Below are 20,212 nucleotides of genomic sequence, written 5' to 3' on the forward strand. Positions count from 1 at the left end.
CCTAGTGTACCAGCCGTAAGCAAAGGGTTAGCTCTACTTGATATGATTTCTTATTGATATAATTTCTGTTTAACCTTTTGTTTACGACGCTTTACAGATGTGATTTCTGTTTAACCTTTTGCTTACGACGCTTTATTGACGTAATTTCTGTTTAACCTTTTGCTTTCGACACTTCAGCATGATGAAGCCATTCTGATTCACTTATTGTACCAGCCGTAAGCAAAAGGATAACTCTACTGTATATGATTTCTTATTGATTTTATTTCTGCTTAACCTTTTCTTACAACGCTTTATTAATGTGATTTTTGTTTAACCTTTTGCTTTCGACGCTTTATTGATTTCTGTTTAACCTTTTGCTTACGACGCATAGCATGATGAAGCCATTCTGGTTCACATATTGTACCAGCCGTAAGCAAGGGGTTAACTCTACTTGATATGATTTCTTATTGATGTGATTTCTGTTTAACCTTTTGCTTTCGACACTTCAGCATGATGAAGCCATTCTGATTCACTTATTGTATCAGCCGTAAGCAAGAGGATAACTCTACTTGATATGATTTCTTATTGATGTGATTTCTGTTTAACCTTTTCTTACAACGCTTTATTGGTGTGATTTTTGTTTAATCTTCTGCTTACGATGCTTTATTGATGTGATTTCTGTTTAACCTTTTGCTTTCGACGCATAGCATGATGAAGCCATTCCGGTTCACATATTGTACCAGCCGTAAGCAAGGGGTTAACTTTACTTGATATGATTTCTTACTGATGTGATTTCTGTTTAAAATTTTGATACGACGCTTAGCATGATGAAGCCATTCTGGTTTACTTATTATACCAGCCGTAAGCAAAGGGTTAGCTCTACTTGATATGATTTCTTATTGATATAATTTCTGTTTAACCTTTTGTTTACGACGCTTTATTGATGTGATTTCTGTTTAACCTTTTGCTTTCGACACTTAGCATGATGAAGCCATTCTGATTCACTTTTTGTACCAGCCATAAGCAAAAGGATAACTCTACTGTATATGACTTCTTATTGATTTTATTTCTGCTTAACCTTTTCTTACAACGCTTTATTGGTGTGATTTTTGTTTAACCTTTTGCTTACGACGCTTTATTGACGTGATTTCTGTTTAACCTTTTGCTTACGACGCATAGCATGATGAAGCCATTCTGGTTCACATATTGTACCAGCCGTAAGCAAGGGGTTAACTCTACTTGATATGATTTCTTATTGATGTGATTTCTGTTTAAAATTTTGCTTACTACGCTTAGCATGATGAAGCCATTCTTGTTCACTTATTGTACCAGCCGTAAGCAAAGGGCTAACTCTACTTGATATGATTTCTTATTGATATGATTTCTTATTGACATAATTTCTGTTTAACCTTTTGCTTACGACGCTTTATTGACGTAATTTCTGTTTAACCTTCTGCTTTCGACACTTAGCATTATGATCCATTCTGATTCACTTATTGTACCAGCCGTAAGCAAAAGGATAACTCTACTTGATATGATTTCTTATTGATGTGATTTCTGTTTAATCTTTTCTTACAACGCTTTATTTATGTGATTTTTGTTTAGCTTTCTGCTTACGATGCTTTATTGATGTGATTTCTGTTTAACCTTTTGCTTACGACGCATAGCATGATGAAACCATTCCGGTTCACATATTGTACCAGCCGTAAGCAAAGGGTTAGCTCTACTTGATATGATTTCTTATTGATATAATTTCTGTTTAACCTTTTCTTTACGACGCTTTACAGATGTGATTTCTGTTTAACCTTTTGCTTACGACGCTTTATTGACGTAATTTCTGTTTAACCTTTTGCTTTCGACACTTCAGCATGATGAAGCCATTCTGATTCACTTATTGTACCAGCCGTAAGCAAAAGGATAACTCTACTGTATATGATTTCTTATTGATTTTATTTCTGCTTAACCTTTTCTTACAACGCTTTATTGATGTGATTTTTATTTAACCTTTTGCTTACGACGCTTTATTGATGTGATTTCTGTTTAACCTTTTGCTTACGACGCATAGCATGATGAAGCCATTCTGGTTCACATATTGTACCAGCCGTAAGCAAGGGGTTAACTCTACTTGATATGATTTCTTATTGACATAATTTCTGTTTAACCTTTTGCTTACGACGCTTTATTGACGTAATTTCTGTTTAACCTTCTGCTTTCGACACTTAGCATTATGAAGCCATTCTGATTCACTTATTGTATCAGCCGTAAGCAAAAGGATAACTCTACTTGATATGATTTCCTATTGATGTGATTTCTGTTTAACCTTTTCTTACAACGCTTTATTGATGTGATTTTTGTTTAACCTTCTGCTTACGATGCTTTATTGATGTGATTTCTGTTTAACCTTTTGCTTACGACGCATAGCATGATGAAGCCATTCCGGTTCACATATTGTACCAGCCGTAAGCAAGGGGTTAACTTTACTTGATATGATTTCTTACTGATGTGATTTCTGTTTAAAATTTTGATACGACGCTTAGCATGATGAAGCCATTCTGGTTCACTTATTATACCAGCCGTAAGCAAAGGGTTAGCTCTACTTCATATGATTTCTTATTGATATAATTTCTGTTTAACCTTTTGTTTACGACGCTTTATTGATGTGATTTCTGTTTAACCTTTTGCTTTCGACACTTAGCATGATGAAGCCATTCTGATTCACTTTTTGTACCAGCCGTAAGCAAAAGGATAACTCTACTTGATATGGTTTCTTATTGATGTGATTTCTGTCAAATCTTTTCTTACAACGCTTTTTTGATGTGATTTTTGTTTAACCTTTTGCTTACGACGCTTTATTGATGTGATTTTTGTTTAAAATTTTGCTTACGACGCTTAGCATGATGAAGCCATTCTTGTTCACTTATTATACCAGCCGTAAGCAAGGGGTTAACTCTACTTGATATGATTTCTTATTCATGTGATTTCTGATTAACCCTTTGCTAACGACGCTTAGCATGATGAAGCCATTCTGGTCCGCTTAGTGTACCAGCCGTAAAGAAAAGGTTAACTCTACTTGCAAACATGCAATTTTATAAATGCCTTTCACGAATACGGAAACTCACCCAATATCACATCCATACTGCAAGAATGCATGATTGTATCTACTTCTATATATGGTTCATCCAGGTAAGAATTCAATTTAGACACTAATGTCTCAGATTTTTCTTGTAAGACTGGAAGAAAATCTTGCAGAATTTTAAAGTGAAAAGTTTGGGTCAACAGCTTTCTTCGGGTTTGCCATTTTTCTCCTGCACTAAAAAAGTAAATGCATGAATTTTGAATAATAATTTTAAATATTTTTTTTTAAATTTTGAATTCTTTTTTTTTATATTTTTGTGTTTTATGTAAAGCAGTTTCAAAAATGGTTATAAAAGGTAAAATTCACTCGCATTTTATTTAGTTTACATTATAGCTGGCGTTGAACAGCCGATGCAAATGGTATTTGTGGCAACCAATAGTCAATTCTATAGTTTGAAACTTAGCTCAGAAGACAAGATGAATCTTGGAATCGGGACAAAATTGTTTACTTTGAGGAGTTCTTAACGAAACTTAGCGTTACATTGAGAGCAAAGATATGAAACACTCTCATGGTTAACCCAACGACAAGAAGATTCTAAATCATGATTCGTTCAGAATTTTAGAAATTTCTAAGTTAGTATTACTGCCTATACCACCCAAAAGCAGTAGACAAATTGTCCAGCTATAGTTGTGATTCAAACGCAAATCGCCTCTTTGGGAAGCAAGTACTCTAACTCCTGAGCCATTCCGGTTTTCAGTGCACAGTATGTTATGTTTGGACAAAAATTATTTTTAAAAAAAATCGATCATAAATAATCACTTTCACCCACTCGCATTGTTTAATCCAGTTCTAAATGCTAATGATGCTTAATCGAATTATAAAGTGAAATTATTGAAGTATAAAAACTCAGATGCAAAGTTTTGAAACTGCTGATTAAGCCTTCAACATATCGTGAGACCATATTTCGCGATCAATTTTGATTATAAGTAATCTCTAGGAGACAGAGTTTTGTTGTGAAAATAAGCTCGAGCTGTCATAAACTTACTGTAGAGACTGTTGGTTGCGACAGCTGAGATAGCATGAAAAGCCGATGTAGAAGGATCGAGTATTGGATCGAAGACAGATGGTAGGAGGACGAACCGGAATAGTTCCTGCGCGGATGTGAGATGTTTACAATCGAAAGTTTAAGTTTTTAATTGTTCTTTTAATAACAACTTTTAAATGAATTTTTAACGAATAACCTGTTAATTGGAGTTTTGTGAGTTTCTTGATGGTTTGTTATCTTTTACTATATTGCCATATTGTTTCATTTGACGTCTTACATTCCCATCACCGAAACATATACACTTACTAGAAAAGAAATATCTAGGAAATGGTCTTCTTTTAAAGTTATTTCAAATAGACAGAAATTAATTTCAAAATAATTTTTAGAGAAATGATCTTTAAAAATAAACTCAAGCAGATAGAAAAATACCGGTCCCGCAGTGGACTGATCGTTAAGACACGGTTCCCAGCAGATCACCGAAGTCAAACATCTCTGGCTACTGTCAGTGTGCGGGTGGGTGACCACTTGGATCAGTCTGCGTAGGGACCGAGGGTGTGCGGTATTGGTCCTCGTTAAACTGTGCTACCGTAAAGTGCTCGACTTCGCGCGCAGGTCGTCGGGCTACCGAAGCGGGGGAGTCATCCCCTCCGCAGAGGATCAAAATTGTGATGGCATATCTTTGGATCATCCTCCGGGATGCTTCCCAGACCGTCGCCAATAGCCCATTGTGCAGCTCTAAGTGCGGCGTAAATTAACAACAACAAGAAAAATACCGAAAAATTACATCAAAAGGAAAGGAGAAAAACAAAAACAAAAAAAACATTGCTTTATAGAACTTGGAGATGTTTATTATAAACTCATTTCAGCTGTTTTCAATTTCTCTTGATTATCAATCAGGATTCGAAGTTTTAATTTTCGTTTTTATCATTTACTATTAGTTAAGTTTATTTGCATTTTTGTTTGGTTATTTTTGACTTGAGCATTAGTTAAAGACACATTATGTACATTTGTGTATATATTTTTTAATGATATTTGCGAAGAACTCTAAGAAATATATATAGTACGAATTTTCAATATAGAACACCATTATTTAAAATTTTACTTACCTCGTAAATAATCCTTCCCTCAAAAGTGCATTAAAAACTTTATACTCATAACCTTTTTTAACGAACTTAGAACTTCCCAACACTAACTGAAAAAGAAAATCATAAAGAAATATAATATTTAAAGTCATAAAGATTCCGCTTAATTTCCTAACACTACCTGAAGTCAATCATTTAGAAATGTAACTTTAAAACATAAAAAGAATATCTTAATTTTATCTGAAAAAAATATTGAAGAAAGGTAGGGGAGAGTGGGGTCAATTGTAACAGGGTACGATTGTAACAGAGCAAAAATTTCGAGTGTCGGGTTCTAGATTTGGTTCCTAGGTGGCGCATAAGGTGTATTTAATAAATCTACATGTACACCCCTGATGGCAACCATTTTTATGTACTTTTGAAAGAGTTACATCACAAAAGATATTTTCACGGCACGCAAGTACTTTTTTTGGTATTAGAATATTATATTGTAACAGAGTAATTTCGTTTAAACAAATAAAAATCAGTAACCGAATATGTAAGTGGACACCTTAATTAACATTTCAATAAAAAAAAAGATTAGTTTTGCTAATTAACTAGCATTGTTTTTAACAAATGAAGCTAAAATGGCGTCTTGGGGACAATTGTAACAATAAGTAAAGGGACGATTGTAACAGCTGAAAATAAATAATCTTATGTTTACAAACCATTACTTAACTCTTTAAGAACCACCAATAGTTTCCTATATCATTTATATTATGTTGCATGTGCATTATTTTATTTGTCACCCTTCACAGCATAAATTAAAATTTTTAACCCCTTAAAGTTAAAAGTTTAACCCCTTAGGTCTCTGCTCATTATTATTTTTACTCCTAAAATATCACTACTATTTTGATCAATAAAAAAATATATCACAACTATGATAATATGTATAATTAACTATGTTTTAGTTGAATTTATGAACTGTTACAATTGACCCCGTAAGTGGGGACAATTGTAACAGGTGCACGACTGTCAAAAATTCTTAATAACTAATATAATAATATTTAAAATTAGGTATTTATTTTTTTTCTAGTAGAGGATAGTCTACTTTACTCGTCTGTCAATTAGTACTAATAATATATTGGATTTTTTGTTAGTTAAAAATAGTTAAGTAAAAAATGTTACAATTGACCTCACTCTCCCCTACTTTTATAAACTTTTGAATCACTTAATTTTTTAAAAACTACCTGAAACAAACTATTAAAACGGGTAATTTTAAAAATATAGGGAATCCCATAATCTTCTAATACTACCTGAAACAAATCATTAAAAGAAAGTAATTTTTTATAACATTAAGTAATCTCTTAATTTCATAACACTACCTGTAACAAATCATTAAAAAAAGGCAATTTTAAAACAAAGAAATCTCTTGATTTCTTAACACTACTTAAAACAAATTATTTAAAAAAGGGTAATTTTATAGCATTAAAGGTATTACTTGATTTCATAACACTACCTGTAACAAATCAATAAATAAAAAGATTTTTTATACTTTCACCAGAATTACTAAATAGAGAAACAAAACTTGTTCTTGGATGATAAATTATTCGTAGGAGTGACGATGACGCAGAAATAATAAATGGGAGAAACAATTTCAAAACTAATATTCTGCTATAAATCAGTGTTTAAAATTTTATCATTAATATACAGTTAACCTAGTGATTACATTTGAAAGAAAATCTTAAAAATAAGTATTAAGAAAGGGGATTAGAGAATACTATTGTTTTATACTTAATTCATCACTTACCTCAGCAGTCTCAGGTTTGAAGAAAAATACCACTGTTCTGTTAAATATAGTGATACAAGCTATTTTCTCTTTTTCGTAGAGTTTACAGAAACCATGAATATAGTTCATAACATCTAGGCAAAATAAATAATATGAATGTAATAAATATATATATATATATATATATATATATCTTTACTAAATGATTTCCTTTGTTAATCTATTTAATTTTTCCATGTGCAAATCCATTTCGGACCAATCCGTGGCTAGAATTATCTACTAAAAATTTCTTTATTAATTTATAAAATTTTTCCATGTGCAAATCCATTTCGGGCAAATCAATGCGTAAAATTATTTATTAAAAATTTCTTTATTAATTTATACAATTTTTCCATGTGCAAATCCATTTTGGGCAAATCCGTGTTAAAATTATCTATTAAAAATTTTTCTTTGATAATTTATATAATTTTTCCATGTGCAAATCCATTTCGGACAAATCCGTGTTAAAATTATTTGCAAAACAGGCAATTTATGTTTCTCTTTTCCATTTTATATTTTTACTTAAATAACCATCTATTTTCTAAAACTATTTATGGTCAACTTTTTTAAATTATCCAGTATAATATTACCTTGTGCACATCCATTTCGGGTCCATCCTAGGTAACTAACAAATCAATGCACAGAATAACTAATCACTTCAGCAGTGCAGTAAGAACGGCACTTTAAAACCCTCTAGTTACACTCAATTTGCTCTTTTGTTTTCATATTTTGTAATCTGGCAATCTTGTTGCGAAGACATTTTTAAATCATTCTTGAAAAATTTCCCGTCCATGTAAGTACATCAGATTTTGCTACTCGCTTTATAGTCTATGTTCTACTGTTTTTTCTTTTTATTTTATTTTATTTTCTGTTTTTGCATGTTATTTTTACTTATTTTTACTTATTGTGTTTTATTTTATTTGTTGTAGTTTTTGCAAAAAAATTTCTTGAGTGCTTCTCACACTATTGTATTAATATATTTTGCTTTGGCTATATTGATACAATATCAGAAGGCACTCTTTTTTGCGGATATAATCGTGTGGACTGGCGAAAAGATTATCTTTTTTTTCCGTTTTTTTTTAAATAAAATTTCATCCTTTTTTTATATTTTTTGTTTAAAAACTGTTGTTTGTTATTTTTTTACTTATTATTTTACCCCCTCTTTTCACATATCTATAATTTTTCTTTATTTTATCTTCATTTTAAACTTATCTAATGAGTCCTGTTTACTTGCAGCTTATGCGCAATAAATAAAACTTATTGTTTTTCTTAACTTTCTTCGTGTTTTCTTGTATTTATTTATTATATAAATATATATATATATATATATATATATATATATATATATATATATATATATATATATATATATATATATATATATATATATATATATATATATATATATATATATATATATATATATATATATATATATATATATATATATATATATATATATATACACTCTCTAAAGTTGGCTTCTCTGTTTTTTCTCGAAGGTAACAAAACGACTTACCAATCATGCAATTTAAACGCGTGTTCTAACAAAAGGACTTAAAACAAGAAAAATAATTACAATTAAAACAATTAAAACAATAAATACAATTAAAACAAGATTATTAAACACTGCCGCAATTAATATAGGCTATGGAGAAATGAAAATAAGTGGCCAGAAAAATTTTACATTTTCGTTAGGCGCACAAATTATTGACAGGAAAACTTATTTTAACAAAATATTTCTGAAATCATTCTTTGGGCACATACTCTAGAAATGCGTTTATTAGTTTAAATGTCAAGAAATAAAAACTGAAAAATGTATATGGAGTTTTAAAGCAAGTAATTGTTGCAAATATTATTTATAGTATGCCAGGGAAACGACATTTTGAAATTTAACGTAGATTTTTAAATATAGAACATTCTCGATGTTTCGAACTTAAAACATTATTGTGTCAAAAATATATTTTACTCTTGACATTATATATCCACATGATGTTATTTTAAATTCCTATGTCGAAAAGTTTCTTCTTAAAACCTTGTTCTGTAGAATTTTTTTTAGAAACAGAAATTGAATTTTTTCTTGAAAATTGCAAAGTAAGTTTTTGATAAAATAATTCTTTTATATTTATTGCATAATTATTTTGCCTTTCTTTTAAAAATAAAATTATCATAGATGTGTTTTGACTTATAGTCCACTATCATTACATACATATTTAATGCTAGTTATTCTTATGTTTTTTGACTCTACTTTTTAGAATAATATTTTAGAATGTGTTTTTCTAATTTTAGAACATATTTAGTTTTGAACTTGTTATCTCGAACTTTTTTTAGCCTCTTTTGAGCTTTGAGATATCGAAAGTATACTGTATATATAATTATTAAAACCAATGTAAAATCATTATAGAAATTTAATAATAATGGCAGTAAATAAATTTTCAACAAAATCGCCATTTTACCTAGTGACAAATACTGAAACTTCTTGAATTTTGTGAGAATAACCCATTTATTTAATATTATCTTATTTCATTTTTGATTTTGATTATTCAAAATTAAAGGTTTAAAACTAAAAAGTGATACTTTTTATAATAAAATAATTTATTATAAAATGATACTTTCTTATTACGCTACATTTAATGATAATCATATTTATTAAAACAATTTTCCAACAGTATTTGTATAGCATTATACAATACGTTAAATTTACTTCATTATAAGCTACGTATTCAACTGTATCTAGTCAATAAAATGCGCAATCAAAATAATGAAAAAAATTGTAAAATATGATTAGAAATTTACTTTTCTTATTATTACTAAATAACCTCTTCTGCAAAAACATTTAACGAGTTTTCACCACAACAAAAATTAAACAAGAATTTAGAAAACAAATTTGAAGATAAAATTGCAAAGGTAACCGAAATAATTAGCTAAATAATAAGTTTTATCCCAATAACATTCTGTTAATATATGCTAATACAATAAAACATTTTTGGATCTTAAAATATTTTTTTTTTAAAAAACAATATGCTCATCATCAAGAAAAGAAAGTTCATTTTAGTTATTGCAAAGCTAAAGTCGCGATGGCTCAGGGGATCGAGCGTTCGCCTTCGAATGAGGTGAACCGGGTTCGAATCCCAGAATCATCCGAATTCCGCATCTGACATGCACCGACCACAGTGCAGACGTTAAAATATCCTCATTGGTAAGCGGATCGTGAGTTAGAGTCCCCTTGCTGTCAAGCTAACCGTGGGATGTTCTTGTGGTCTTCCTCTCCATATAACGCAAATAATGGTTAGTTCCATCAAAAAGTCCTCCGTGAAGACAAATTTCACCTAATGCTTAATCCAGGAGTTACCTTGTCTTCTGGATTTGGTTCAAAATTACAAATCAACTGAGTTAAACTCAAGTCGTCGCAAACTCAACGAACGGCTGTTCAACGACGCTCATAACATAAAAAAATAAAAATATATTGTGAATAAATATATTTCAAGTATCGTAGATTCTTTGAAATATATTTATTACAATTTATTTGCTTATTTATTTTTTGCCTGATACCTTCTTATTCATTCATAATATCATAATTATAGATATTCCGAACACAACTGGGCCTTTAGGCATTGACAACAAGAATCAATTATAACAATAATTGATTACAGATAACTAACTATGTGTATTCGTATTAATTTGCATATCTCAAATTTTATAGTTAAAATATCATAGTGTCGTAATTAAAAGTAATGATAATTACGAGCAATCCTATTTAACTTTAATTACAAATGTTCATAATAACATTGAATATCTAATTACATCTAATAAAGTAATTATAAGACGCGATTACAATATTAAGGATTACTTTTTATAGTGATGTTTTAAAACTAAATGTTTATTACTATTATGTACTATTTATCTATTATTCATGCTTTAAAACTAAATTAGTTGATCAACCGTTCTTTAGTTATACTGTAAAAAATTACGGTAGAGAGTACTGGCACCCTGAGTATTTCATCCATGAAATCTATTTTAATCGTAAGATCCATTTCATATATATATATATAATATATATATATATATATATATATATATATATATATATATATATATATATATATATATATATATATATATATATATATATATATATATATATATATATATATATATATATATATATATATATATATATATATATATATTTCATAATTAACTTATATATTTAGTTCATTAAACAATACTACAGTCATATAGCTAATACTACAGTCAATAACAAAAGAGCAAATTGAGTGTAACTAGAAGGTTTTAAAGTGCCGTTCTTACTGCACTGCTGAAGTGATTTGTTGTTCTGTGCATTGATTTGTTAGTTATCAAGGATGGGCCCAAAATGGATGTGCGCAAGGTAATATTATACTGGATAATTTAAAAAAGTTGACCTTAAATAGTTTTAGAAAATAGATGTTTATTTAAGTAAAAATAGAAAAGAGAAACATAAATTGCCTGTTTTGCAAATAATTTTAGCCACGGATTTGCCCGAAATGGATATACGTATATATATATATATATATATATATATATATATATATATATATATATATATATATATATATATATATATTTCATAATTAACTTATATATTTAATAAGTTCGTTAAACAATACTACAGTCATATAGCTGAAAATGATCTTTTCAAGGAATTTGGATATAGTAAACCCCCATTTATAGTGAACTTATTGCTATATACGCAAACGGCTCACTATAACGGGCTTCGACTGTATGATCACAAATGTGTATGCCTTTTTGCTTCATTTTCAAGTATCAAAATACATACTTTAAGATTACGGATCTCTGAGCATAATAATAATTAAATTATGAAGAAAATCCATTTATTTATTTATTTTGTTTCGCTTGTTTTCTAGTTTCAAAATCAGGATTTTCTACTTACAGATATTGGTGAGGGCATCTGATAACGTTCTGAGACGAAATAAATATCTCACTAAAGGTATCCAAATGAAGGGGACATTTTTCAATCCAGGCTGATGACTGGGAGTTAGGAGCATGTGGTAGCATAGGGAGACAAACAAGAGACCAGATGAGCTGATTATCAAGCAGGCTTTCCAATAAAATTCCTCTAGATATTCCCACTAGAAAAGAATATTTAAGATTGTAATTTAAATATTACTGGCCGAACAAACAGACTTGTAGCACAAAATGAGTGGAATTTTTCAAATACACACCTTCGTGAAATACAATGATAAGTTACAACTCCAAATTTTCGAAAAGGCATTTTTTGGTAGGAAAACATAACAATTTCTTTGTTGACAATAAGATGTCTTTGTTTAAAAGCATCTTTTCAGAATACGACAATTCCAAAACTTTCCTTATCATAAAATTTTTTATAATATATGTGACCAGAGTTGAGCGTCGATCATAGTAATCGATTACAGCTATAATTGATTACAGATGATTACTGCTATGTAATCAATTACTTGTAATCACGATTACGTGTAATCATATATTCTGATTACTTGCAATCATAATTAACCGTAATCGTTTTTACTTTGATTACTTGGAATCGCAATTACTTTTTTTTTCAAATGGAACTGAACTTTATTCTTCGCCTTAGAAGATGCCGGAATTGTTACTCATTTTACGTTACCCAGTGGGCACCTGTGAACCAAAGTCACGGAGGCGAACAACATTACCCATGCCACACTGCCACAAACCCGTTCATAGGGTGGGCCACATTCACACATCACACACAACAGAGGACAACACAAAGAGAGAAACATCCATGCCCAGAGCGGGATTCGAACCCGCAGCCATTGGCTCCGCAGTCAGGCCCGCTAACCGCTCGGCCACCTGGCCGGCAAAAAAATTACTTCCAAATCGCAATTACTGGGAATCACGATTACAGTTGTAATCAAAATTTTGATGAATCAAGATTACAAGTAATTGATTACTGTAATCAAAATGATTAAAAGTTGTGATCACTATTACAAGTAATTGACTACTGTAATCGACTATTGTAATCACGATTGCAGCTGTATTCTAAGTTGTAATCATGATTACAAGTAATTGATAACTGAAATTGATTGTTGTAATCACGGTTACAGCTGTAATCAAAATTACGTTATCTTGAAATTATGATTACAAGCGATTACTGTAATCGAAAAATGTAATCGATTACATTTTTGCCCAACTCTGGAGACAACCATTCTTGTGAAACGGTTTTATTAGAGGTTCGTCTTTTGAAATACGCAGAATGATGACGGGAACTTATCACATATACATATTTGTCCTGCAGTGGACTGATCATAAAGACACGATTCAAAATAGAACACCGAAGTCAAGCATCACTGACTGTGGTCAGTAAGCGGGATGGTGACCACTTTGATTAACCCTGGGTAGGGACGGACGAGGGTGTGCGGTATCAGTCCTCGTTAAACTGTACTACCATGAAGTGCTCGACTTCACGCGCAGGTCGTCGGGCTACCAAAGTAGGGGAGCAATCCCGTTTGCAGAGGATCAAAATTGCGATGGCACGTCCTCGGATCCTTCTCAGGGATGTTTCCCAGACCGTCGCCAATAGCCCATTGTGCAGCTCTAGTGCGACGAAAATTAAGTCTATTATATACATATTTATTTTAGATTCTGGATTATTGTGCTCAATATTTGAAAATATACAAGTATTTAAATAAAATAAAAGCAAAGTCTAGCTTTTATTTCAGGGGCCCCATTGCTCCCTTCTCCTTCATCTACTGTCTATCAGCATCATGTCCATAATCAATCTCATCTCTCACGAAAGAGTCCTTCTATTTTAACTTTTTCCTCCCCCACTATATACGACGCTTCATCCCCTTTCATACCCCCTCAGGTCAGAGGTCATTCAGATGCGTGGGAGTGGAATCAGAATCTAGACAATAGGGTGGGTGAGCAGAGCGAGCAGAGGTTGCATCTTCCTAGTCTGCATAAATAAAGGAAATGATTTGAACGAGTCAAGCTTATTATATATGTAATTCCAATCTCAGTTTTGATAAAATAGCAAATTGTGACTTTGTGTGCATTACAGATACATAGTGAAAAGTATTGGTTGGTGCACAGGTCTTTCATTATTGTTTTCTCTTACAGCTTTTTGAAGCCTAAAGAGCCTTATATTGATCTCATAAATTTTTAGTTGACATTAAGGTATGCAGTAGTGTTCTGTTTACGCCCCACTAAAGTTGCACAATAGACTATTGCTGACGCTCTGGGAAACATCCCAGAGGATAATCCAAAGACAATGCCATCACAATGTTGATCCTCTGCATAATCAATATCTCCTCCACTAAAGCAACCCGACGATCTATTTGCGAAGTCGAGCACTTTACGGTAGATCGGTTTTACGAGGACCGATACAACACTTACCCTCGGTCCCTTTGCAGGCAGATCAAAATGGTCACCCACATGTTCATTGGCAGCAGTTCATGGTTCGCATTTTACCCAGCACACAAAATACAATTACTTTCTTTTACATACAAAATAATGAATAAGTGAGTTTAGAACAATAACATCAAACTCGCGTCAGAATTTATATTAACGCGCATTTCTTCACGGAAACATGAAGCTGTTTGAAAATTTTTCGTTAAAATTATCTAAAAAGTTTAAATTAAAAGTTAAAAACTTAAGAATTTACTTTATTAATACCTAACATTTTTTTTTAATATTTCAGGTAGTGTTATATTTTATCTTCACTTAAAATTAGTTATCAAAACAGATTTAGGCACAATTTTACCCAACGCACAAAATATTATTACTTTATTTTGCATACTAAAGTTTTTTTTTCTTATTCACTTAAAAACTTTCCCATATGTAGCGTAATACGCAAGAAGGAAAATTCGCATTAAGGGGCCCAAACATTCAATCGATTTCCTAATTGAACAATTGGGATCATATTTTTTCAGATTGTCGCTAATCCTCTACCTATTTAGAGGATCAATAACCCAAATACGTCAAAAAAAAGTATGCTTATTCAGACTAAGTAAGGTCTTGCTTCTGACTTCATAACTTAAAATATCGTTTGCACAAATTAATTAGCATATTTGAGGTCAGGGTCTCGATTCATTAAAATTGAGTCCTAGTGCTTGAAAATGCGAACATTACATCGAAAGTAATTTTGGATGTTCGTTTCTTTACTTTGCACACTATATGTAATAGTAAAAAGAGAAGTGCAAATTATGATTTTTCAAAATCGACATATTTCCCTTGAGTAAGAAATTTTGTTCTTCGTTTCGTGAGTATTAAAGATTTCAATAGCGACAATATAATCGAACAATTTATGCTTATCTGAGTTTATTCAGCTACTTTAAATGGTTTAGATTTATTTCCAAATACGTCACTCATATGTTTAAAATGTTAAACATTCTTTGAAAACATTGTTATGAATATGTTAATAAAATAAAATTTTTTGAGTCATTATTTGTGATAATTAAATGACATTCGGATCCAGAGCGCCTTTTTGAAACTCATTTTAAAAAAAATGCAAATATTCTTTTTAAATTTTCTTTTAATAAAAATATAAATTATTTTTCAAAAAAACCTTTACTCGACAACTTAAAAAAAATGTATTTTAAAACTTTGAAAAAAATAATGTTTGTAATGTTGTGATAATCAAGTTGATATAAAAGAAAGATACACAGTAGATATAATTATTTTTCTTTATTTTATTAAAACTACAAAAACTTTTCTCAGCAGTTTTTACCACTTAAAGAAATTAAAAATTCTTCCGAAAATTAACTTTTGACAAAATGATTTTCTTGAAATTAAAATTTTAGAGCAGCTAATATCAGTACATACGAACCTACAACTTTGTTCGCAGGAAACCATATTTTTCCAACTTGTCTCAACGTAACTACCACTCAGTTTTTATTTTGTTTTTATGAGATTAATTGAGCAGTGTACCTTTTAGGGTTAGATTTTTTGACGCGAAAACAACATTATTAAAAGTTATGAAAAAGTTTCCGAATTTACGAATACTATAGGGCCGGAAAGCCTGGTCGGCAGGAAACTGGACTCCCGTTCATGAGTACGGGAGTAAGAATCCAGCCAGCCGAAGACTCCTTATAAGTGATTGGTGAATGTTAAATCTGTCTGGTCACAAAGTCCTCCATGTTCCCATAACACATTTTACTTCTGGGGGTACTGAATTGAAGATTGATCTTTCTCCAATTCATCTCAAAATTACGATCTGTAGATAAATGAATGGGTCCTCTCTATGAACGGATGTGGCGTATGTGCGAGGCATAAGTCGAATTCTCGCCCATAGATGGCGCCACTGGAAAACAAAAACAGTCGCACCCCCTCTGCCCTAATGGACGACTACAACAACAACATTAAAAGCTATTATTGATTTTCTGTCTATATTCGTAGTCTATAAATATGCAATATCCCCCGCAATTACTCATCTTCAATAGGATTTTCAATGAATGATATAATTTCTGACATAAAATATATCATTAATAGCAGAAGGGAAGAAAAAAAGATGCATAATATATACTGAAAGAATGGTTTTAACTCTTTTGCAAGTAAATTCTTTCCTCCCTAATATTGAAATTTTGTAATATATTATGGAACTAACCAACCCAAGCGCTTTCTTCGCAGTAGTTTTCTTTTCTTTAAGCAATATTGCTACATTAAAATTGAAAATTATTCAATTAAAAGAGCCCAATTTGTTTTGCTATTGACATAAAATTGGTATCAGAGACATAGTCAACTCCTATGGGTATCAGAGACATAGACCATTTTCCAATCCTATTAGATTGGAATTTAAAACAAATAATTGTGCTCGGTTACTCATAGCAACTTCATCCCCATGCTTTTTTTTTTAGTTTGTATTTATTTGTTTATTTATTTTTTTTAAAAAATAGTTAAATATTTTTCTCCCAAGTGATTATTTAATAATAGTATAAAAAGCAATGGTGCAAAAAAATAGCCCCCAAAAAAATTAGTTCTATGCTATTTTAAGTGTAATTGCATATTGACACAGTTTTACACAAATCTTATAAGAGTACTTATTATCTTATAAATTACTGTTAAAGAACCGTAAAGTAGTTTTTCACAAGTCATAGTGTTTCAGCAATTTTAATTGGTTTTTCATAAAATGTTGCATAATTAAATAACATTTCGATTTTGCTTTTATATATAAAAATCAAACGCTATTTTATATTTGCTTTTTGAGTTATACATAAAAAGAAGAGTTTTACTTTTAAACCTCTAACTTTGAAAAATTATCAAAATGGAAAACGTATAAAAGCAGGGAATAGTATTAAAAAATTATGATAAATAATTATTACTAGAAAATACCATTAAATAAAGGATGAGTAAATAATTTTTAAATACAGTTGTAACTTGTATTAATTTCATTATTCTAATAACAGCTAAAATATCAAGAATTTTTAATTTTTTTTAAAAATTTAGTCATGTGATTTTTCTGTCAATTAAGAATGCACGAAAGAATAAAATAAGAATTATATTTTTATGATTGGCTGTTGTCCCTAAAGCCACGCGACTACTAAAAATTATTCCTAATTCTTCATAACGTTTTAACAATCTTCATTTGTTGCTGCGACAACAGATTTTTCCTCAAAGAGGTTATATGCACAGTAAGCTTTTAAGTTTTAATTTAGTTTTTAACTATATATTTAGAAGGCGAAGAAATCGTTTGCAACACTCAAAGTATTTGATTACTGTTTTTCGAATATAATATACCGAATATACATAAAGATGAAATTTTGAAAAATATGTATAAAGTTTTTAACATGTAGTTCATCTATCTCTCATATTTTACTTGAAAATATATTATTTACGCAGAGATCGAAACATCTACAATTTTGTAAGCTACTCGTTGTAAGCAAATGTAATACTTTCAAAGTACTTGAGTAACTCTGAGTTTTTCTTATTTTATTTTCCTACCTAGGCACACAAAATGCCTTTTTCTTCGAGACCCATCGATTTGAAGCTAGGCGCACATTAAATCGTCACCACGGATCGAACCCCAGTCCATCACAGAGACGGCTAAGTTCCTTTAATCACTGAGCCATCTGGACTCATTAAGCATAAATATAGAACATTAATTTATTCCAAATCTTTGTATAGGCGGTTTATAAAAAAAAAATATATTATATAAACAGCTCTTCATGTTTCTGTGTACGATGTTTGGTATGCTATTGTAAATTTACCATGATTTTATTTAATTTCATTATCGTCGTTAAGCAGCCGACTCTATTTTGGGATTACGACTACTAATATTCAACACCGTAGCCTTGTAATTTTAAACCCAATCCAGAAGACAAGGAATCATGTATTGAGAGAAATTTTGCCTTCGTCGAGGACTTTTTGATGGAACTGACCAGCATTTGCGTAACATGGAGAGCCTACCATGGTTCGCAGATGGCGCTAAGGGTTAAAATTCGTCGTAAGACTTCCGGGTTATTACTTCCAACAGAGTTTTACGCCTAAGCTTGAAAAAGCCAATGTAAATATCCAATAATGTTACACGTGTAGTGTTTGCAATATAACACGCTCTTTCAACAAACAACAAATGAATTCGGAAGACTGCTAACTTGCTATGATTCGACACAAAAAGAATGACCAACGGTGCTATTTTACACAAACATAGCCAAATACGGGATTTTGTCCTTATTATCCTTTATTAGGCAAATAAGGGATAATAAGGATAAAACCTGGCAAACCTCACAATTTGTTTATGCTGTGATATTAATTTTCTTAAATTTGTTTTAGGCTTACAACCAGTTAGAATTTATAAATTACAGGAAACTCTTAAGAATGAAAAAATTACGCTGACTATTTAAATATAATTCACATTAATAAAACTCCAGAGACTATTAAGCCTGTTCACGCATCGCCTCGTAAGCATAACATAAGGCGGAGGGATACACCGGAAGCTTTCTAAATTCCTTCCGGTTTTAGAAAGCTTGTAATTGTTTACATTCAGAAACCATCCATATTACCACTTAACCTTTCTCTAATACGAATCTCAATTACTTCAACATAGAAAAAAAAATATGAAAAGGAACACATATTATAATTATAATTATTGCTTTTAGAAATATTGTACCTTATCAACGCCATAAAGGGCCCTTAAGCTCCTCATATCCCATAGGATTGCATATTCTTGACTGCAATTGTCGGTGAAGGATTGGTGCCCAAGCACCATTTCAACAGCAATGGATTGTGACAACCAAAACAATCACTCGCGACTACATCTTCCCAAATTCCCTTACAATGTTCTCAACATTCGTGTGAAAAGGATACTTTTTTTCCAATCGTGATGCAGAGATAATCTCGTAATATCTTATTCCAATAAAGATTCAATCAAAAATTGAAACGAGTCCTTCATGAATCTATATAAACGAATAGGTAGCATTTATATTTATTTATTTGTTAACATTGGAATAAAAGTTACATCACATTTGCATGCCTGTCTGGTAATTACATAAAACTAAATTATAAGAGAAACAAAAGTTGTCTAGAATTTTCATTAAGAAAGTGTGAACAGGTGAATACAGTTTTTAATTGGTTGCATTCACCTGTCTCTATCAAATAGAAATCCTATTAGATTGGAATTTAAAACAAATAATTGTGCTCGGTTACTCATAGCAACTTCATCCCCATGCTTTTTTTTTTAGTTTGTATTTATTTGTTTATTTATTTTTTTTAAAAAATAGTTAAATATTTTTCTCCCAAGTGATTATTTAATAATAGTATAAAAAGCAATGGTGCAAAAAAATAGCCCCCAAAAAAATTAGTTCTATGCTATTTTAAGTGTAATTGCATATTGACACAGTTTTACACAAATCTTATAAGAGTACTTATTATCTTATAAATTACTGTTAAAGAACCGTAAAGTAGTTTTTCACAAGTCATAGTGTTTCAGCAATTTTAATTGGTTTTTCATAAAATGTTGCATAATTAAATAACATTTCGATTTTGCTTTTATATATAAAAATCAAACGCTATTTTATATTTGCTTTTTGAGTTATACATAAAAAGAAGAGTTTTACTTTTAAACCTCTAACTTTGAAAAATTATCAAAATGGAAAACGTATAAAAGCAGGGAATAGTATTAAAAAATTATGATAAATAATTATTACTAGAAAATACCATTAAATAAAGGATGAGTAAATAATTTTTAAATACAGTTGTAACTTGTATTAATTTCATTATTCTAATAACAGCTA

The 20,212-nt window shown here is 30.5% G+C and overlaps 1 protein-coding gene across 3 annotated transcripts in view; it reads right to left on the minus strand.

The window, feature by feature from the left end:
• Nucleotides 1-19,263, minus strand: part of LOC107443360 (cytochrome P450 4V2) — a 41,083-nt gene extending 21,820 nt beyond the window's left edge. The window contains exons 1-5 of one of the 3 annotated variants that reach the window (XM_087166266.1): nucleotides 19,090-19,263; nucleotides 11,920-12,118; nucleotides 6,969-7,081; nucleotides 5,207-5,292; nucleotides 3,099-3,289 (exon numbers count right to left, since the gene is read on the minus strand). In XM_087166266.1, coding sequence (XP_087022392.1) covers nucleotides 3,099-3,289; nucleotides 5,207-5,292; nucleotides 6,969-7,081; nucleotides 11,920-12,118; nucleotides 19,090-19,188 — 688 coding nt within the window. In that variant the 5' untranslated portion in view covers nucleotides 19,189-19,263. Of the gene's footprint in view, nucleotides 1-3,098; nucleotides 3,290-5,206; nucleotides 5,293-6,964; nucleotides 7,082-11,919; nucleotides 12,119-12,211; nucleotides 12,351-19,089 lie in introns of those variants that run through there. The other 2 variants (XM_087166265.1, XM_087166267.1) reach the window with 2 other exon arrangements.
• Nucleotides 19,264-20,212: the final 949 nt, after the last annotated feature.

The sequence above is a fragment of the Parasteatoda tepidariorum genome, chromosome 6, assembly GCF_982258835.1.
Source record: "Parasteatoda tepidariorum strain Cologne lab strain chromosome 6, Ptep-v5.0, whole genome shotgun sequence".
Classification (NCBI taxonomy): Eukaryota; Metazoa; Arthropoda; class Arachnida; order Araneae; family Theridiidae; genus Parasteatoda; species Parasteatoda tepidariorum.